General features: G+C 40.1%; 1 protein-coding gene across 2 annotated transcripts; it reads left to right on the top strand.

Annotated features, from left to right (window-relative positions):
* Nucleotides 1–198: 198 nt before the first annotated feature.
* ears2 (glutamyl-tRNA synthetase 2, mitochondrial) lies at nt 199–15408 on the top strand. Of its 2 annotated transcripts, XM_040048324.1 has the most exons (11): nt 199–314; nt 533–672; nt 6711–6866; nt 7694–7883; nt 8287–8437; nt 8723–9044; nt 9128–9236; nt 10124–10277; nt 10556–10686; nt 10772–10907; nt 14726–15408. In XM_040048324.1, exons 2-11 carry the CDS (start codon nt 627–629, stop codon nt 14822–14824), a joined length of 1494 nt encoding a protein of 497 aa, XP_039904258.1. In that variant the 5' UTR covers nt 199–314; nt 533–626; the 3' UTR covers nt 14825–15408. The 2 variants fall into 2 exon arrangements, with proteins under 2 accessions (XP_039904258.1, XP_039904184.1); XM_040048250.1 differs by having other exon boundaries at nt 243–672.
* The last annotated feature ends 660 nt before the right edge of the window (nt 15409–16068 follow it).

Raw genomic sequence — 16068 nt, 5'->3', positions numbered from 1 at the left:
CCATGTAAAATGAGTCGGACATCAGTAGAATAAGACAACCAAACAAGCTGGATGCACGAGATAAAATAAATATTATCTCAAGTATAAAAGCTACCGGCTCTTATTTCGTTTGGCATCCAAATGAAACGATACTGAATTATACACAGAGTCAGCTGTAGAGGGCAGTATTGCCACCAGGAAACCTAAAGGAAGAAGCGAGCGCTCCTCCGACAGGCGGCGGTAAGCAGGTTTACGTCTGAAGGATTCGTTTCCGGTTTAGTTTCGACGAAGAAGAACGTAGCCTACGTAATAAACACGGTTTAGCATTTGCACATGTGAGGACAAACTTTGTCTTTTTGCTACTGTTGTTAGTGTGTTGCTGTTTTTGTGCTTACTGCGGTTTTAGCAACACTCGTGGCTAACTGTGCCTAACCGCGGCCGGGTCAGCGCGCGAGGGAGAGCGTGAAAACCCCCGGAGGATGCTGCTCGTGTCCTCGTGACCTGTCATCATGTCGCGGTGGTTTAAAACCTGTACGCGGTCTTTTCTGCACAGTTTGGAGGTCCGCAGGGGGTTTCGCTGCCTCACGCCGGACGGAAACAGACGGACGGAGCTCCAGCTGCGTGCAGCAGGCGACAGGTGCTGCTCAATGGTGCAGGGGGAGGTGAGGGTCAGGTTTGCCCCCAGTCCCACAGGTAAGGTCCTTCGGTATCCTGCACGACCTGGTTGTAAACATGTGTTGCACTCATGTGTCACGGTAAATTTAGTTGAAAGAATTATGGAGAAAAAAAAACTGTCAACAGCCCCCAAAATCCTTTTAGATGGATATTTTTATGCTTCAGGTTTGTTCGTCTAACTTGTGGTCTGATTGCACCCATGGCTGCTTTTTTGATACTTTCTTTTTATTGTTTTCTTTAAACATTATACAGGGAGATGGAGTGTAACAACAAAACGGAACATAAAAATAAAAAATAATAAAATAAATTATTATTATTATTAATAATAATATTAATAATTATTATTATTTTAAAAAAGGTGAAAAAAGAACGTGTTGGGTCACCATTTTTCTACAATTTGATCGTTTCTCATTATCAATGTGATGGTCTTTGTCCTGTCGAGTTTATGTAATCAGTCCATTTCTCCCCCTTTTCAATGGTATTGATCTTCCTGAGTCCTTATTTTGTAAGTCAGCTGTTCCATAATTTGTATTTCGTCTATAATATTGATCCATTCATCCCGCGATGGTGAGTCTATCTTGTTCCATTTCCTTGTGATTGCCTTTTTACCGACTGCAAGCATAATTTTCAATATGTTTCTATCTTCTTTCAACACATTTCCCGTAATGACACCAATATATAATAATGTACAAGACTGAGATACAGCACAACCCAGAATTTTACCTATAACTAAATGAACACCTTCCCAAAAGTTTGTGATCTTGGGACAGAACCAGAACACACTAAAGTGTGAAGGAAGTGTGTTTGTTCCTAATTTTGGGTGTTATAAAAAATCAAATTACATTTTTCCAGAAATGCAATCTCCAGACACGTGATGATGATGTTGTTGCCTGCTGTGTTTTCCAAATTTGTGACTATTCCTCATCAGATATGTTCACTTCCAACTCTCTGTGCCACAGTTTTACATACATTGTTGTACACCCTCTTGCCTCCATTATATGCTCGTAAATTGTAGAGATTATTCTAATTTTTTTTGCATTGTGGGCTTCAGTTATGGTTTTGATTATTGAATTTTTATCCAGATTTACACTACGTTTTACTTCTTTATTAAAAAAAGTCCCTAATCTGCAAATATCTATCGTGATCTTGATTACTTAGATCATATTTTGTTTAATCTCCTGGAAGTTCATAGAATTCCTATCTTTAATTAGTGTACATATCGCTGTTAATCCATTAGGAATCCACTGTTTAAATCTTTGGTTCATACAACCAATAGAACCCTTATCATAAGCTGTCCATCGAGGCAGTCTGAGCTCTTTTTCCAGTTTGTATTTTCGTACCAGATTAAACCATATTTTTAACGTAAACTGAGTGACTTAATTCAGCTGTTTAATTACACTCATTGCTTCTTCTGTCTCCCATAAGGCTTTGCATTTCTCTTCCTTGTACTGATTTTTCTAAATTCTTCCATTTGGCTTTATAATCATTGTCACACCAACAAATTAAATACCTGATTTGTGCAGCATGAAAGTATGCATAAAGGTTTGGGAGTGCCAAACCCTCCTTATTCTTTCTTATCTGTAGTGTTTCGAATTTGATTCTCGGCCTGTGACCGTTCCATATAAACTTGGAAAGGATTTTGTCCCATAATCTGAATTGTTTTTCATGTATGTCAATGGGCAGTGACTGAAAGAGGTAGAGAAGTCTGCTATTTTTAGTTTTAGTGTTGATCTAGATTTGTGTATATATATATATATATATATATATATATATATATATATATTAGGGGTGCAACGATACACAAAATTCACGGTTCGGTTCGATACTTTAGTGTCACGGTTCGATATTTTTTTCGATACAAAAAAATGTTCATGCATTTTTAATTTGTCATTTATTAAAATTATAAATATATATTTTAACTCAAAAGTACAGTTTTTAAATTTAACCCTAACCCTTGTGCGTGTTTTTTATTTTGACAGCGAATGCGCACCTGCGGACCACTTATGTGCAGCCCTGGTTATTTAGCTCATCATATTGCAGCCACAGAAATTCTTTTGTCCATGAAACCATAAAGCTGCACTTTCTTTTTGCCTTATAGTCTGATTTGTCATAACTTCTCCGTTTTGTGGTAAGCTTTTCTTTGGCTGTCACTTCTTCACCCTGACCTGTCTTATTTGGCTCAGCAGAACTGAAATGCTTTTACACGCTCACTCACATAAGCTCAGCGATTCTCTGCGCGATCAACCTCTCACATGTTTAAGCTTGCTGCGGGAGATTTCACTTGTCATGTTTGCATAGTAAGCTAACGATTAATAAGACGATGTCAGAGGAATTGGTGCACAAATTATCATCACTCACAGATCAGTGCTGTCGCTCTCTATACACAGTTCGCACGATTGCAAAGTGAAAGCAAAAAAACAAGCGCAAATTCAAACGCGATTTCAATATGTCACATATTGACAGTGGCTCACCGATGCCAATGACATAATTACCCAGCTACATTTCTGAAAGAATGCAAAAGCATTGACATATATTTTTCCTACAATAGCCCGACGGGCAGGGAAGAGATAGATTTTGGTAGCCCGACTGAAAAAATCGCTAGCTCCGGGACGTCGGGCTAGCGATATTGCAAGCCCTGTATCTGATTGAGGAATCACTCATCTTTGGAAAAGAGAGTTTATTACAGAGAAATGGCTCTTTCCAAAATAAAAGCTATACTATCCGCTTCTTCTGGGCTATATTCTCAGCAGCATAAGGAGAATCTTGTGCTAACAGCTGTCTAAATGACTCTGCTAAAGTTAGTAGCATGCTTGCTTTTTTTTGTCTGCTTCCACTTGTCTTTACACTAGGATGATGTCGGCGTAAATGTGCAGTCATATTCGTTGTGTTCCCACTAGTGCTTTCAGGTTAATCTCGTTGAAATGACCTTAACGCCACAACACGGCAAATCTCCGTTAACGAGCTACCGCCGATCGCTCCGTGCATGGGGCTAGACGGCAAACACGTTAACGAGCTAACTGCGCTAACACACTAGTTCACACCAATGTAATTGAGCATTGCGTGGCACATCCAACATACTGTTTTACTTTAGTCCATGACTCGCTTACCTTCAGGGTCATACGTCACATGAAAACCAAAATAATTCCAAACGCCAGATCTGAATGTTGCAAGTAGAGCTTAACTTCTGTCTCGCTAGCTTGCCCTGCGCTCTTCCTTCTGACTATGCTGTCTGTGTTGAGTGCTCAGTGGATCTGCGCTGGACAGTGCAGCCTAGGCGGAGTAGTCGAACGCAGATTCACTGAGCGCTCAACACAGACAGCATCGTCAGAAGGAAAGTTGATAAAATAAATTACAAATGTTGTATTGTTCGATACATATGCGTACCGAACCGAAAGCACTGTATCGAACGGTTCAATATCGATATGAATATCGTTGCACCCCTAAAATAAATATAAATATATATATAAATATAAATATAAATATATATATAAATATAAATATAAATATATATATAAATATAAATATAAATATATATATAAATATAAATATAAATATATATATAAATATAAATATAAATATATATATATATATATATATATATATAAATATATTAGGGGTGCAACGATATTCGTATCGATATTGAACCGTTCGATACAGTGCTTTCGGTTCGGTACGCATATGTATCGAACAATACAACATTTGTAATTTATTTTATCAACTTTCCTTCTGACGATGCTGTCTGTGTTGAGCGCTCAGTGAATCTGCGTTCGACTACTCCGCCTAGGCTGCACTGTCGAGCGCAGATCCACTGAGCGCTCAACACAGACAGCATAGTCAGAAGGAAGAGCGCAGGGCAAGCTAGCAAGACAGAAGTTAAGCTCTCCTTGCAACATGGACCTCATTCAGATCTGGCGTTTGGAATTATTTTGGTTTTCATGTGACGTATGACCCTGAAGGTAAGCGAGTCGTGGACTAAAGTAAAACAGTATGTTGGATGTGCAATGCAATGCTCAATTACATGGGTGGGAACTAGTGTGTTAGCGCAGTTAGCTCGTTAACGTGTTGGCCGTTTAGCCCCATGCACGGGGCGATCGGCGGTAGCTCGTTAACAGAGATTTGCCGTGTTGTGGCGTTAAGGTCATTTCAACGAGATTAACCTGAAAGCACTAGTGGGAACACAACGAATATGACTGCACATTTACGCCGACATCATCCTAGTGCAAAGACAAAAACAACAAGCATGCTACTAACTTTAGCCGAGTCATTTAGACAGCTGTTAGCACATGATTCTCCTTATGCTGCTGAGAATATAGCCCAGAAGAAGCGGATAGTATAGCTTTTATTTTGGAAAGAGACATTTCTCTGTAATAAACTCTCTTTTCCAAAGATGAGTGATTCCTCAATCAGATACAGGGCTTGCAATATCGCTAGCCCGACGTCCTGGAGCTAGCGATTTTTTCAGTCGGGGTACCAAAATCTATCTCTGCCCTGCCCGTCGGGCTATTGTAGGAAGGAAAAATATATGTCAATGCTTTTGCATTCTTTCAGAAATGTAGCTGGGTAATTATGTCATTGGCATCGGTGAGCCACTGTCAATATGTGACATATTGAAATCGCGTTTGAATTTGCGCTTGTTTTTTGCTTTCACTTTGCAATCGTGCGAACTGTGTATAGAGAGCGACAGCACTGATCTGTGAGTGATGATAATTTGTGCACCAATTCCTCTGACATCGTCTTATCAATCGTTAGCTTACTATGCAAACATGACAAGTGAAATCTCCCGCAGCTTAAACATGTGAGAGGTTGATCGCGCAGAGAATCGCTGAGCTTATGTGAGTGCGTGTGTAAAAGCATTTCAGTTCTGCTGAGCCAAATAAGACAGGTCATAGTGAAGAAGTGACAGCCAAAGAAAAGCTTACCACAAAACGGAAAAGTTATGACAAATCAGACTATAAGGCAAAAAGAAAGTGCAGCTTTATGGTTTCATGGACAAAATAATTTCTGTGGCTGCAATATGACCAGCTAAATAACCAGGGCTGCACATAAGTGGTCCGCAGGTGCGCATTCGCTGTCAAAATAAAAAACACGCACAAGGGTTAGGGTTAAATTTAAAAACTGTACTTTTGAGTTAAAATATATATTTATAATTTTAATAAATGACAAATTAAAAAGGCATGAACATTTTTTTTGTATCGAAAAAATATCGAACCGTGACACCAAAGTATCGAACCGAACCGAACCGTGAATTTTGTGTATCGTTGCACCCCTAATATATATATATATATATATTAATCTTAATCAACAATAGTCCTGGTTATAACTGCCAGGTATTCAGTAGCTTTCGCATTTTTAATGTTAGGTTATTTAAAACATGCTGCAGCTATTCTTTTCAATAAAAACTAAATTTTCTATTTACTAAATGCTACACATGGGATATATCAGTGATTACTGACATAAATAAAGGAGTATTCATTAGAATTTATTTATATGATATGCAGTCCGAGTATTTTTCCATTTGTATACAGTGCTTGGTACTGTGGAGGACAAAAATATGTATATATGAATGTAATTTTCCACTTAAACTGACTTCAGTATTTTTATTTATTTCCATGTGTTAAAAAAATGTGGGTTGACAGTGGCTCTGGCAAAAATGACTCGTGTGTGTGTGTGTGTGGGAAGTGTTTGCACTGCAAACCTAGACAAAGCAATAATAGGCAATAATAAATGTTACATGGTGTTTGCTGGCATTCGTGCAAAGAAGCGTGGATATGGTGCAGCGTAAGCCTTTGCGTGTTTTTTGCTTCAGCTTATGTCAGATAGTTTTGTTCAGCACAAAGTGTGAGTGCAGCTGCAAGTTTTATCTGATGTAAGTCACAAGATTGATAACAATTAGGGTTTTTCTTGTGAAAGAGAGTAGTTCCACATGTAACATTAATGATGCATTTTCTGGTTCATTTTTAGTGTTCTGGTGCTGTGTGTGTGCTGGCTCTCTCTCTCACACACAACCTCCAAAACTGCAATCGGATGCTGTAACCATTTAATGCCTTGTTCTGCAGGCTTCCTACACCTCGGCGGACTTCGAACTGCTCTCTACAATTACATATTTGCAAAGAAGTATGGAGGTGTATTCATCCTGCGGCTGGAGGACACGGATCAGAGCAGACTGGTACCAGGAGCAGCAGAGTCCATAGAGGACATGTTAGAGTGGGCTGGTAAGAGACACTAGTCCAGAAGGATTGACTCTATAATACGTAGCTCTTTGTACACAATCATGACCACTTCATTTTTTTTCATCTAATGTGGCTTCCAAGTGAAGAATCTACTTACATCAGTACACAGAAAATGAACCTAACATAACAACATAAGAAATAAGTAAACATTTCCTTTTATTTTTCAGTCTGTACATATATCGAACATTTATATAATACGAGATATCTCTAAGATATCTCTTGAAAAAAACAAAGTCTGACACAAATATGGGCCGTGGTTCTCCATTTCTTTGTTTTTCAAAGTGACGCCGGTTTGTTAAAAGTTGTCTTTAGATCTGCTTTTTGAACACTGTGCTTTCTTGAGTGTTTTATTAATATGAGGTAATGGCTAACACAGAAGGAGGGATCAGTTGATCTGATGCTTACACAGAAACTACTGGCTGAATTTTGAATATTGTTGAAAAACTTAAGCACATTAAACAGTTCTTACAGAACTGCTAACTGCGTTCTGTTTAAAACTGTGTTGAAAATTGTGTCTTTCCTCAGGGGTTGATCTGCTGAATAACACTGGGTAAATGGATCAATGCAATCCCCGTCTATTCGCAGTTCATGGATTTTATTCCAAATTATTCGCTGATTTATTGCATGATACGGAAATTACAAACACAAAGATCCCGGGAAAATTAAAATGGGCAGTTCTAAGCGTTTTTAGAGGGGGTCTCAAGGTTTTGAGGGCAGGTGTGGTCCCTAACCCCCACAAATACCAGGGATTGACTTTAAAAGCGTTTGGCTAAGTTGTTGCCACCATCTAAGCTGAATTTTTCACACAGGTATACCTCCAGATGAAAGTCCACGTCGAGGTGGCCCGACAGGTCCATACCTGCAGTCTCAGAGACTCGACCTCTACAATCAGACAGCCCGGCAGCTTGTTGACAGTGATCACGCTTACTATTGTTTCTGCAGCTCTCAGAGACTGGAGCTGCTCAAAAAAGAGGCATTAAGGTCGGGGCAGACTCCAAGGTAATTCAGAACCCAAATCAGTAAAAAACTTTATATTACCCACTTTTTTTTTTTTTTTTAATGTATCATCTTCAAACTTCAGACAATACACTTCACAGCAATATACTAGGCCATGGGGGACCTGAGTAACACGTTGGCTAAGGATTGCACCTTGACCTTCATCGTTAGTGCCAAGGTCAAAGTTGGCCCTGAAAAAATTCAAGAAATATATGATATGAAAGGGTCTGGAGAAAACTGACAGCAAACCTTTAATTTTTTCAATAAGACGCGCTACGACGACACAATGACACCATAAAGTTTCACACAATCAAACACTGCATGAATATATCTTAATATAATAGAGAGTTGCTCTCTCTGAGTGCTTTTGTTTGTCAAGGTTCTGACAGTGTTTGCATCTCTCCAGGTATGACAACAGGTGTCGTCACCTGCGGGCCGACCAGGTCCAGGAGAAGCTGGCTCAGGGAGCCTCATATGTGATCAGGTTTCGTCTGGAAGAGGGCGTTGAGCCTTTTCAGGATCTGATCTTTGGATGGAATCGGCATGAGGTTGCACAGGTTGGGCTTTTCACTGGGCTTCATGCTAAACGTGTAACCATGTCTAATAAAGCTAACGTTTTTGTTGTTTTTTAATGTTTGACTATAAATATTCTTGCTTGATTGAAATAAATTTAAAATTTCTTGAGGTTCAGATTGTAACTGTGCTTTCAAAACAAGCGTAGTCCATATAATGAGCTGTTAACAGTGGTACTTGAATGCAAAAACCTGCCTTTAGTTTTCAGTCTATCTGCCAGATTTCTTCTGGCTCCTCTCGTTTTTAAACACATCCTCTGTCACTTTTAGGTGGAGGGGGATCCCGTGGTGATAAAAGCAGACGGTTTCCCCACCTATCACCTCGCCAACATTGTAGATGATCATTACATGAAGGTCAGCCATGTCCTGCGGGGTTCAGAGTGGCTGATCTCCACCTCCAAACATCTCCTCATGTACCGGGCTCTTGGATGGCAGCCGCCCACGTTCGGACATCTGCCGCTGCTGATGAACAAAGATGGCAGTAAACTGTCAAAGAGGCAGGGGGACATATTCATCGAAACATTCAAGAGAGACGGAGTCCTGCCAGAGGCTCTGTTGGATACAACAACCAACTGTGGATCTGGATTCAACAGTGAGTGATGGGAGACTCTGCAAAACTGTGACTATAAACAGTGAACATTATATCAAAGTCCAACGTCTTGTGTTTCCATATAGCTAATCGAATGGGGAGGAGGATAGATGAACTGATTTCTGAGTTTAACCCTTCAAAGATCACGACTCACTCTGCTTTGTTAGACCTCGAGAAGCTGCCAGAGTTCAACAGGTGAGTCAGAACTTCACTTTAAGTTTATACGTCCTGGTTTTATTGCCTAGGTTCTGTTTATTTAGGCCTTATTTCATTTTTAAAGCAAAAGAGGAAAGATGCATTATGTCTGTTCATTCTTCAGTCTGGTGAAGTGATCGTGTTCTATCATGCAGACGTGAGTCACTCTAACTTTCACATGATAATGACTGAATGAGCCACAGAACTATGTACTCAGTACTCTGAGAGTGCATCAGTGCAGATTTTTCATCTTGATCTTGATCTTTGATAATTAAAGATGCCGCATCCTGGACTGGTTCTTATACAGCTGTTTTTATATTTTTACTGCAGTGAACATGAGCGTGTTCATGAAGACCGGCTTTGAGGCTTCAGTACTGTTAGTTTGGCCAGTGTGAGGCCATGAGACACAGACTGAAAGGAGTCGTCTAAAACCCAGTGCTTTTTTTTTTTCTTTTCATGTTATTGCCAACAAAAGTCCCAACAAAAAACTTTTGCCTTTAATGAGCAATTCAAGAAACAGAACAGCCTAATTCAGACTTCCTCTGGTGATGCATAAATGTTTCCAACTGCAATTTAACGCAATGTTGATTTCTTTCTACTGGAATTCATTCCTGCTGATTGCTTTAGTTTAAGCTGTCTAGAGTTTGAAATGTCTGAATCGAGCGCATCACAGTGAAGCTCAATGGATCTTTGCTTAACTCAAGAACAGCAAAACATTAAGTTTAAGTAATCATTCCCCAAAATGTCACCTTGTTGTTAAGAGTAATCCAAAGTGTCTGTTTTTATGTGGAACATGAGGAAGTCTTATTAAAAAGAAGAGATGAAAAGGAATATATAAATACATATTCGTTTTACGAGGTAAATGAAACTCTCTGTGATTATGACAGACTTCACCTGCAGCAGCGAATTGAAGATGAGCAGCAGTGTGATTTGCTGATACAAGATCTGCGGGAGGAAATCTATCAGGCCTTTGCAGAACAGATCCAGGATAAGGATGTGCTGCGCGAGGATTACATCAGGCGGGTTCTGCGTCTCCGTAAGGTAACCATGACTTTACTCTGGTTTAACTCTGTTTTCCTCTGCTAATTAAAAGGTTCTTGGCCTTTTTAGTGAAGATTTAAATTATATAGACCTTATAGTGACTGTAGTGCGTTTGTGTGCATTCCTATCATTTGATTTCTGGTATGTTGAGGATATGAAACCAGCTGTTGTCAGTTGTTGATCTGTAGTTAAATACTGTCCTACACTGGTGTGGCTTCTAGTGTGATGTCCAAACAGTGTGCACTATTATGGAAACAATCCTCTTCTGTCTTTAACAGGGTCACATATCCTTCCTGAAGGAGCTTGTAAGCCCCACTTACTCTTACTTGTGGGTGCGTCCTTCCTTTTCCAGCCAGGAGGTGGCATCACTCACTGGAGAGGCCCAGCACATTGCTTCATTAGTGCTGAAGTGTGTACAGCCTGTTTCATTCATCTTTCATCTTACAGTTTCAGTCTCTCAATGTGATTTTAAACAATTGAATTTGTGCTTTTAGGCTGATAGAAGAGCGAAGCGAGGAGCTTTCGGTGGATCAACTCGGTAAAGACTTGAAAGCTGCGGCTAAGCAGGCTAAAGCCACCAAGTACAGGGAGGTGATGAAGCTGTTACGTCTGGTTCTCAGCGGTCAGCAGGTACACAGCCTCGTCCTGTAGAGTGTTTTCATGACAGATAGTGCGAACTCTGTTTTTCATCTTATACACTACCTGCATATGTGGTTGCAAAGCAAAAACAAATATATACACTGCTTAAAATATAAAGGAACACTTTTTAATCAGAGTACAAGATCAAGTCAGTTCTTCTTCTTAAGCAGCAGTGGGGTTTTTTAATCAGTTTCAGCTGCTTTGGTGTTAATGAAGCTAACAACAGGTGCACTAGAGAGGCAACAATGAGACAAGCTTCAAAACGGGAATGGTTTTACAGGTGGAGGACACTGATATGTTTCCCTTCTCATCTTTTCTGACTTCTTTTTGACTAGTTTTGCATTTGGCTAGGGTCAGTGTCACTTCTAATATCATATCTTCTAATATCTGAGCTATAAAATGACCTCCAGCAGGCCACTGGTGTGAATGTCTCGAACCAAACAATCACAAACTGACTTCTTGAGGGTGGCTGAGGGCCCAACATCTTTTAGTGAGCCCTGTTCTCACTGCTGAGCACTGTAAAGCATGTTTGGCATTTACCATAGAGTACTAGAACTGGCGGGTTCACCACTGACACCCTGTGCTTTTAATAGATGAGAGCAGGTTCAACCTGAGCATTGGACAGACGTGAAAGGGTCTGGGGATGCCGTGGAGAAAATAATGCTTCCTGTAACATCGTTCAGCATGACTGGTTTGGTGGTGGGCCAGTAATGGTCTGGCGAGGCATATCCATAGAGGGACACACACACCTCTATAGGCTAAGCAACAGCACCCCTTCTGTTAAGTATTGGGATGAAATCCTTGGACCCACTCAGACCCTACGCTGGTCAGAGCACCTCTGGGACATTATGTTTGGCTCCAGTCTAAGCTACCATACTGTCCAGGAGCTCAAATGAACCAGGTCCAGATCTGGGAGGAGATCGCCATAAGGATATCAACTTCAGTCTTTAGGAGCGTCCACCAACATTGTCAGCCACGCATACAAGCACGTGGGGGCCAAACAAACGACTGAGTGTCATTCTGAGTTGCTACTATTTATTTATTTATTTATTTATTTATTTATTTTTATTTTTTATTTTATTTTTTTTTGTGTCCCGTTTGGATCTTTAGTCATCAGAATTGTTGTCTTAAGGCCAAGAAAGATGCCAAGCGGATTTATTTTACCAAGTGGATCATCATGGCCTTGCCATATTGGTCCATTTGATTGACCTTTATTATAATTATGAATTTATTTTATTTTCAGTTGCTACAAACGGGACAGACATGACTGGGGGATAGGACAGGGAGAAAGAATGAAAGAAAGAGAGGGAGAGAAAGAAAACCAAAGGGGAGAAGAGACGGTGAGAAGGGGGGGAAGAAAGAAAAAAAAACAAAAAACAAAAAAACAACAAAACAAAAGAAAAAAACAAACAAAACACCTGGATCACCTGTATGGAGAAAAAAAACAGAAGAGAAAGCAAACAACAAAGAGCAACATAATAAAAAAAACAGCACCATCACAATAAACTAGCTAGCAGTAGATATCAGTAGATGCTAAATAATAAACGATATTGTGCAGCACGCAAGATAGACAGCGCACAATGTGCTTTGAGGCAGCAGCCAAGAAAGGTGTAGTCCGCGTCTGTGAACACCCGTGTGCACACCTGTGTGCATACCTGTGTGGATCAGCATGCTTGTATTCCAAAGGTTTCTCCATGTAACGATCTGCTAGGGAGTGTGGGGAGCCATAGCCCCGTCCACCAGGGTATGAAGCAGGTATGGAGGAGATCCAGGCCCCAGATATCCAGAGGCCACAGAGTACAAGGACCCGAGGAGGACCACCAAAGGGGGGGGGGAACCGTGCCACCCTCCTGGGAAGAGCTGAGTAGAGCCCCAAAGGAGAGGTCACCCAGCAGCTACGGAGCAGAGGCCAGAGGGGGTTGCAGTGGCGTGCCTGCGGGCTCTGCCGGCAGCCAGCTGTGCCAGAGAGGACCGAGCTTCAGGCCCAGAGGCCAGAGGCCTGAGGGCATCCCACCCCCCGGAAGGAGCCCAGCCGGGCCACAGGCGCCCGGCCCCGCCAATCGGCCACCAGGAGTGAGCCGGTACATACATGAGCGCCCAGCCCCAGACGACAAGGACCACCAACACACCAACGTCTGAGGGCATCAGCCACCGGCAGGGAGTGTGGTGAGGGGAGACAGGCCTCCGTACTTTAGAGGGCCTGAGATGTACCCAGAGAGATTGAGTCTAAGACCCAACCTGACATATAGACACAGACAAAATTGCTACATTGCAATTTAAGCAGAATGGAGTAGCCTGCTGCATTATTTTTTACACTTTGATTTCTTGTGTGTATTTGAATTCAATGATCTGTAAGGTGATCATTTTCATTTCCAACAAACAATGTGCCATCTTTCATTCCTAAAACGTTACCCAGTCTATAGTCAGTATGTGTTTTGAAAATGTTCCTTTTAATTTTTTAAGCAGTGTATAAATAAAGTCGTATCACCTTCTAAATGAGCTGCAGAAGTTTTATCAAATATCACTTGTTGCCATTTGAGTTGAACTCTGTCAAAACTGGAAACCACAAGTTTAAAAATGAGTCAGGTGTGGGAGTAATGTGCGCTGCAGCTTGTCTGAAAAAGAACACACGGAAATGTGCAAAATCTGTGAAGTAAAGCTAGTTCTGAATTACTATAGTGCTCGTCTTTTCTCAAACTTGTCTCCCAATGGGTTCTAAAAAGTCAATAAGTATTTGTAGTAGTTAAAATAGAAGTCCACAAGCAGAGGTGGTCATTAATTCAGTGGTGACAGTTCAACTCTGACCCCAACTACATTTAATTGATGTTTTGACCTTTTCTTGCAAAGTCATCCAGTTCCCATACTGATCACAAGACTTTGTTAAAGGAAGTTCCTGCAATGATGTAATACTGTTTTTTTTTTTCCAGCGTCAGATACAGACTGCAGTCTTTAATGAAGAGTTGTAGATACAAGATTTCTGTTATAGCAGTTAAAAAAATAACCAACATATTTAAAAAAAAAAGCTTAATAATTTCATAATAAATATAACAATTATATGTTCTTATAAGAGCTTTTATTCTGCACGTGTCTTATTGTAGCTGCCGGCCTGATTCTTCCTATCTGAAAGGTTGCATATAGATGCCCATATTTGTCAGAAGTAGATATATGGGCACACACACACACACACACACACACACACACACACACACACACACACACACACACACACACACACACACACACACACACACACACACACACCCCTGCATGTTAATGAGGTTGTGAGGTCTGTGGTTAAATTAATCAAGCAAAGATCAGCGTTTGTCGTTTTGATCTTTACTTTAGAGGTCACGTTTGCTCGTCCTTAAGAACACTGTGTGCTTTAGAGTAGTGACAGATAAGTAGCATAATACGAGGAACTTAAAATGATGTCCATCGGTCATTTTTAAAGATCACTTTCGTTTCTGTAGTCTCATTTCTAAAATTGTGTTTGTCAAACTGCAGATCAGCAGATTCAATCATGTCTAGCTGCTGAAATCAGAAAAATACTCATAGCACGTGCCATATGTTCATTTCCTTGCTTCCTATTGTGAAATGACTCAACTGAACTCCACAATACCGTTTTTGAAAGGTGGCGGTAATGACAAACAGTCGTCTACTTAGTCGCCACGTTGGGCCTGCTTACTTGGTGAGGGCAGGCATGAAGAAAGAGGAAGCTGTTTCTTGATTGTGTTTCACACAGGATGCTGGCTGGGTTGATTGTGTCAACTTTTCTGACCCCTGATCCTCTCTTCCCCTCTGACCTGCAGCAAGGTCCCAGTGTTGCTGAGATGATGGTGTCTCTGGGCTCTGCAGAGATCAGCCATCGATTCCAGAAACTTCTGCTGCTTTCAAACGAAACAGATTAACGACCAAACTACCCGCCACTACGTCACCCTACAGTCACTGCGCTAACTGATGGAAGCCTGAAGAAAACAGCTGCTGCTGGACTGGTTGGCCTGAATGTTGACAGTTGATCTCACACATGGTGATTCTTCCACCTTTAAAATAAACTGAATGCCGATTAATACTCGAAATATTAGAAAAAGGTGCTGAGAATTTTATGCACTCAGACTGTGTTATGCAGTAATGTGAGACCTTACACCTGTTGCTGTGCTAACACATGGATGGGAAGTACCTTGATATTTCCATGCAAATATCAAGGTACTTTACTGAAGAAATTTTAATGAACTGGTCCACAGATGTACAGTCACAAGTGTTACAACTTCAAGGGCAGATGTAAAAGATGAAGATGAAAACGTCAATAAATAAATACCCCAAAGACCGATAGATAAATATATTTAAATTTAATACAGAGTTTCTGCTCAGTTGTTCTCCTGTCAGTTAACAGCTTTTTGTTTTGAATGTGACATAATATATTCTTTTATTATATTCTTTTCTGTTTTATAAATGATGTAAGACTTGTGTAATTAAACCATTTAATTGAACTACTTTTCAAAATGTTTTTGTTTATGAAAGATGGCTTACAGAAATTCTAGGGTAAACATTTTGAAATCTCATTCTGAAGTACTTCTACTTCCCTTTATTTTTATATTAGTGAGTATTTATTTACTCCACCACACCAGTGTGATAACTGACATTTATAATGCTGTTATATAGAATAACAGGCAGTGAAATAATGCTTCTGCTTCTATAATCCTGTGACATCACAGGGTTGACTGATGTGTGAAGTACCGCCAGCTTTTTTAAAGTGAAATCTTGTTGCAGAGTGACCTTTTGTTATCATGCACCCTCTTTCACTACTGAGCTTTGTAAAAAAAAAAAAATCTGGTTGTAACCAGGTTTTAAAATAATAAAAATATAGGTGAATATTACCTGACATGACAAAAAATTTAAAAATTACACTGTTATTATTAAACAAAGGGAAAATGCAGAAGCAGCATGTGAAAAACTGAGCACTGGGTAGTTCATCATTGGGTAGTTCTTGTAGAACCGCATTTAGCAGCAATAATTTGAAGTCATTGTTCATTTTATGACTATTAATTTTTCATTTGTTGCGAAAGATTTACTTTTGTTTTTTTGTTGTTGTTTTTTTTTAATCACATTGCTTCAGTTCATTGAGGTTTTTGGGGCATTTTTTATGTTATGCATT

This window comes from Simochromis diagramma, unplaced genomic scaffold, assembly GCF_900408965.1.
Source record: "Simochromis diagramma unplaced genomic scaffold, fSimDia1.1 OVJJ01000798.1, whole genome shotgun sequence".
Classification (NCBI taxonomy): Eukaryota; Metazoa; Chordata; class Actinopteri; order Cichliformes; family Cichlidae; genus Simochromis; species Simochromis diagramma.
This window is presented reverse-complemented; position numbering and strand designations above follow the sequence as displayed.

Coding starts and splice junctions, on each gene's coding strand:
- ears2 (XM_040048250.1), top strand. CDS start 489: ATGTCGCGGTGGTTTAAAACCTGTACGCGGTCTTTTCTGCACAGTTTG. Junction 673..6,710: donor GTTTGCCCCCAGTCCCACAG/GTAAGGTCCTTC, acceptor CTTGTTCTGCAG/GCTTCCTACACCTCGGCGGA. Junction 9,237..10,123: donor AAGCTGCCAGAGTTCAACAG/GTGAGTCAGAAC, acceptor TGATTATGACAG/ACTTCACCTGCAGCAGCGAA.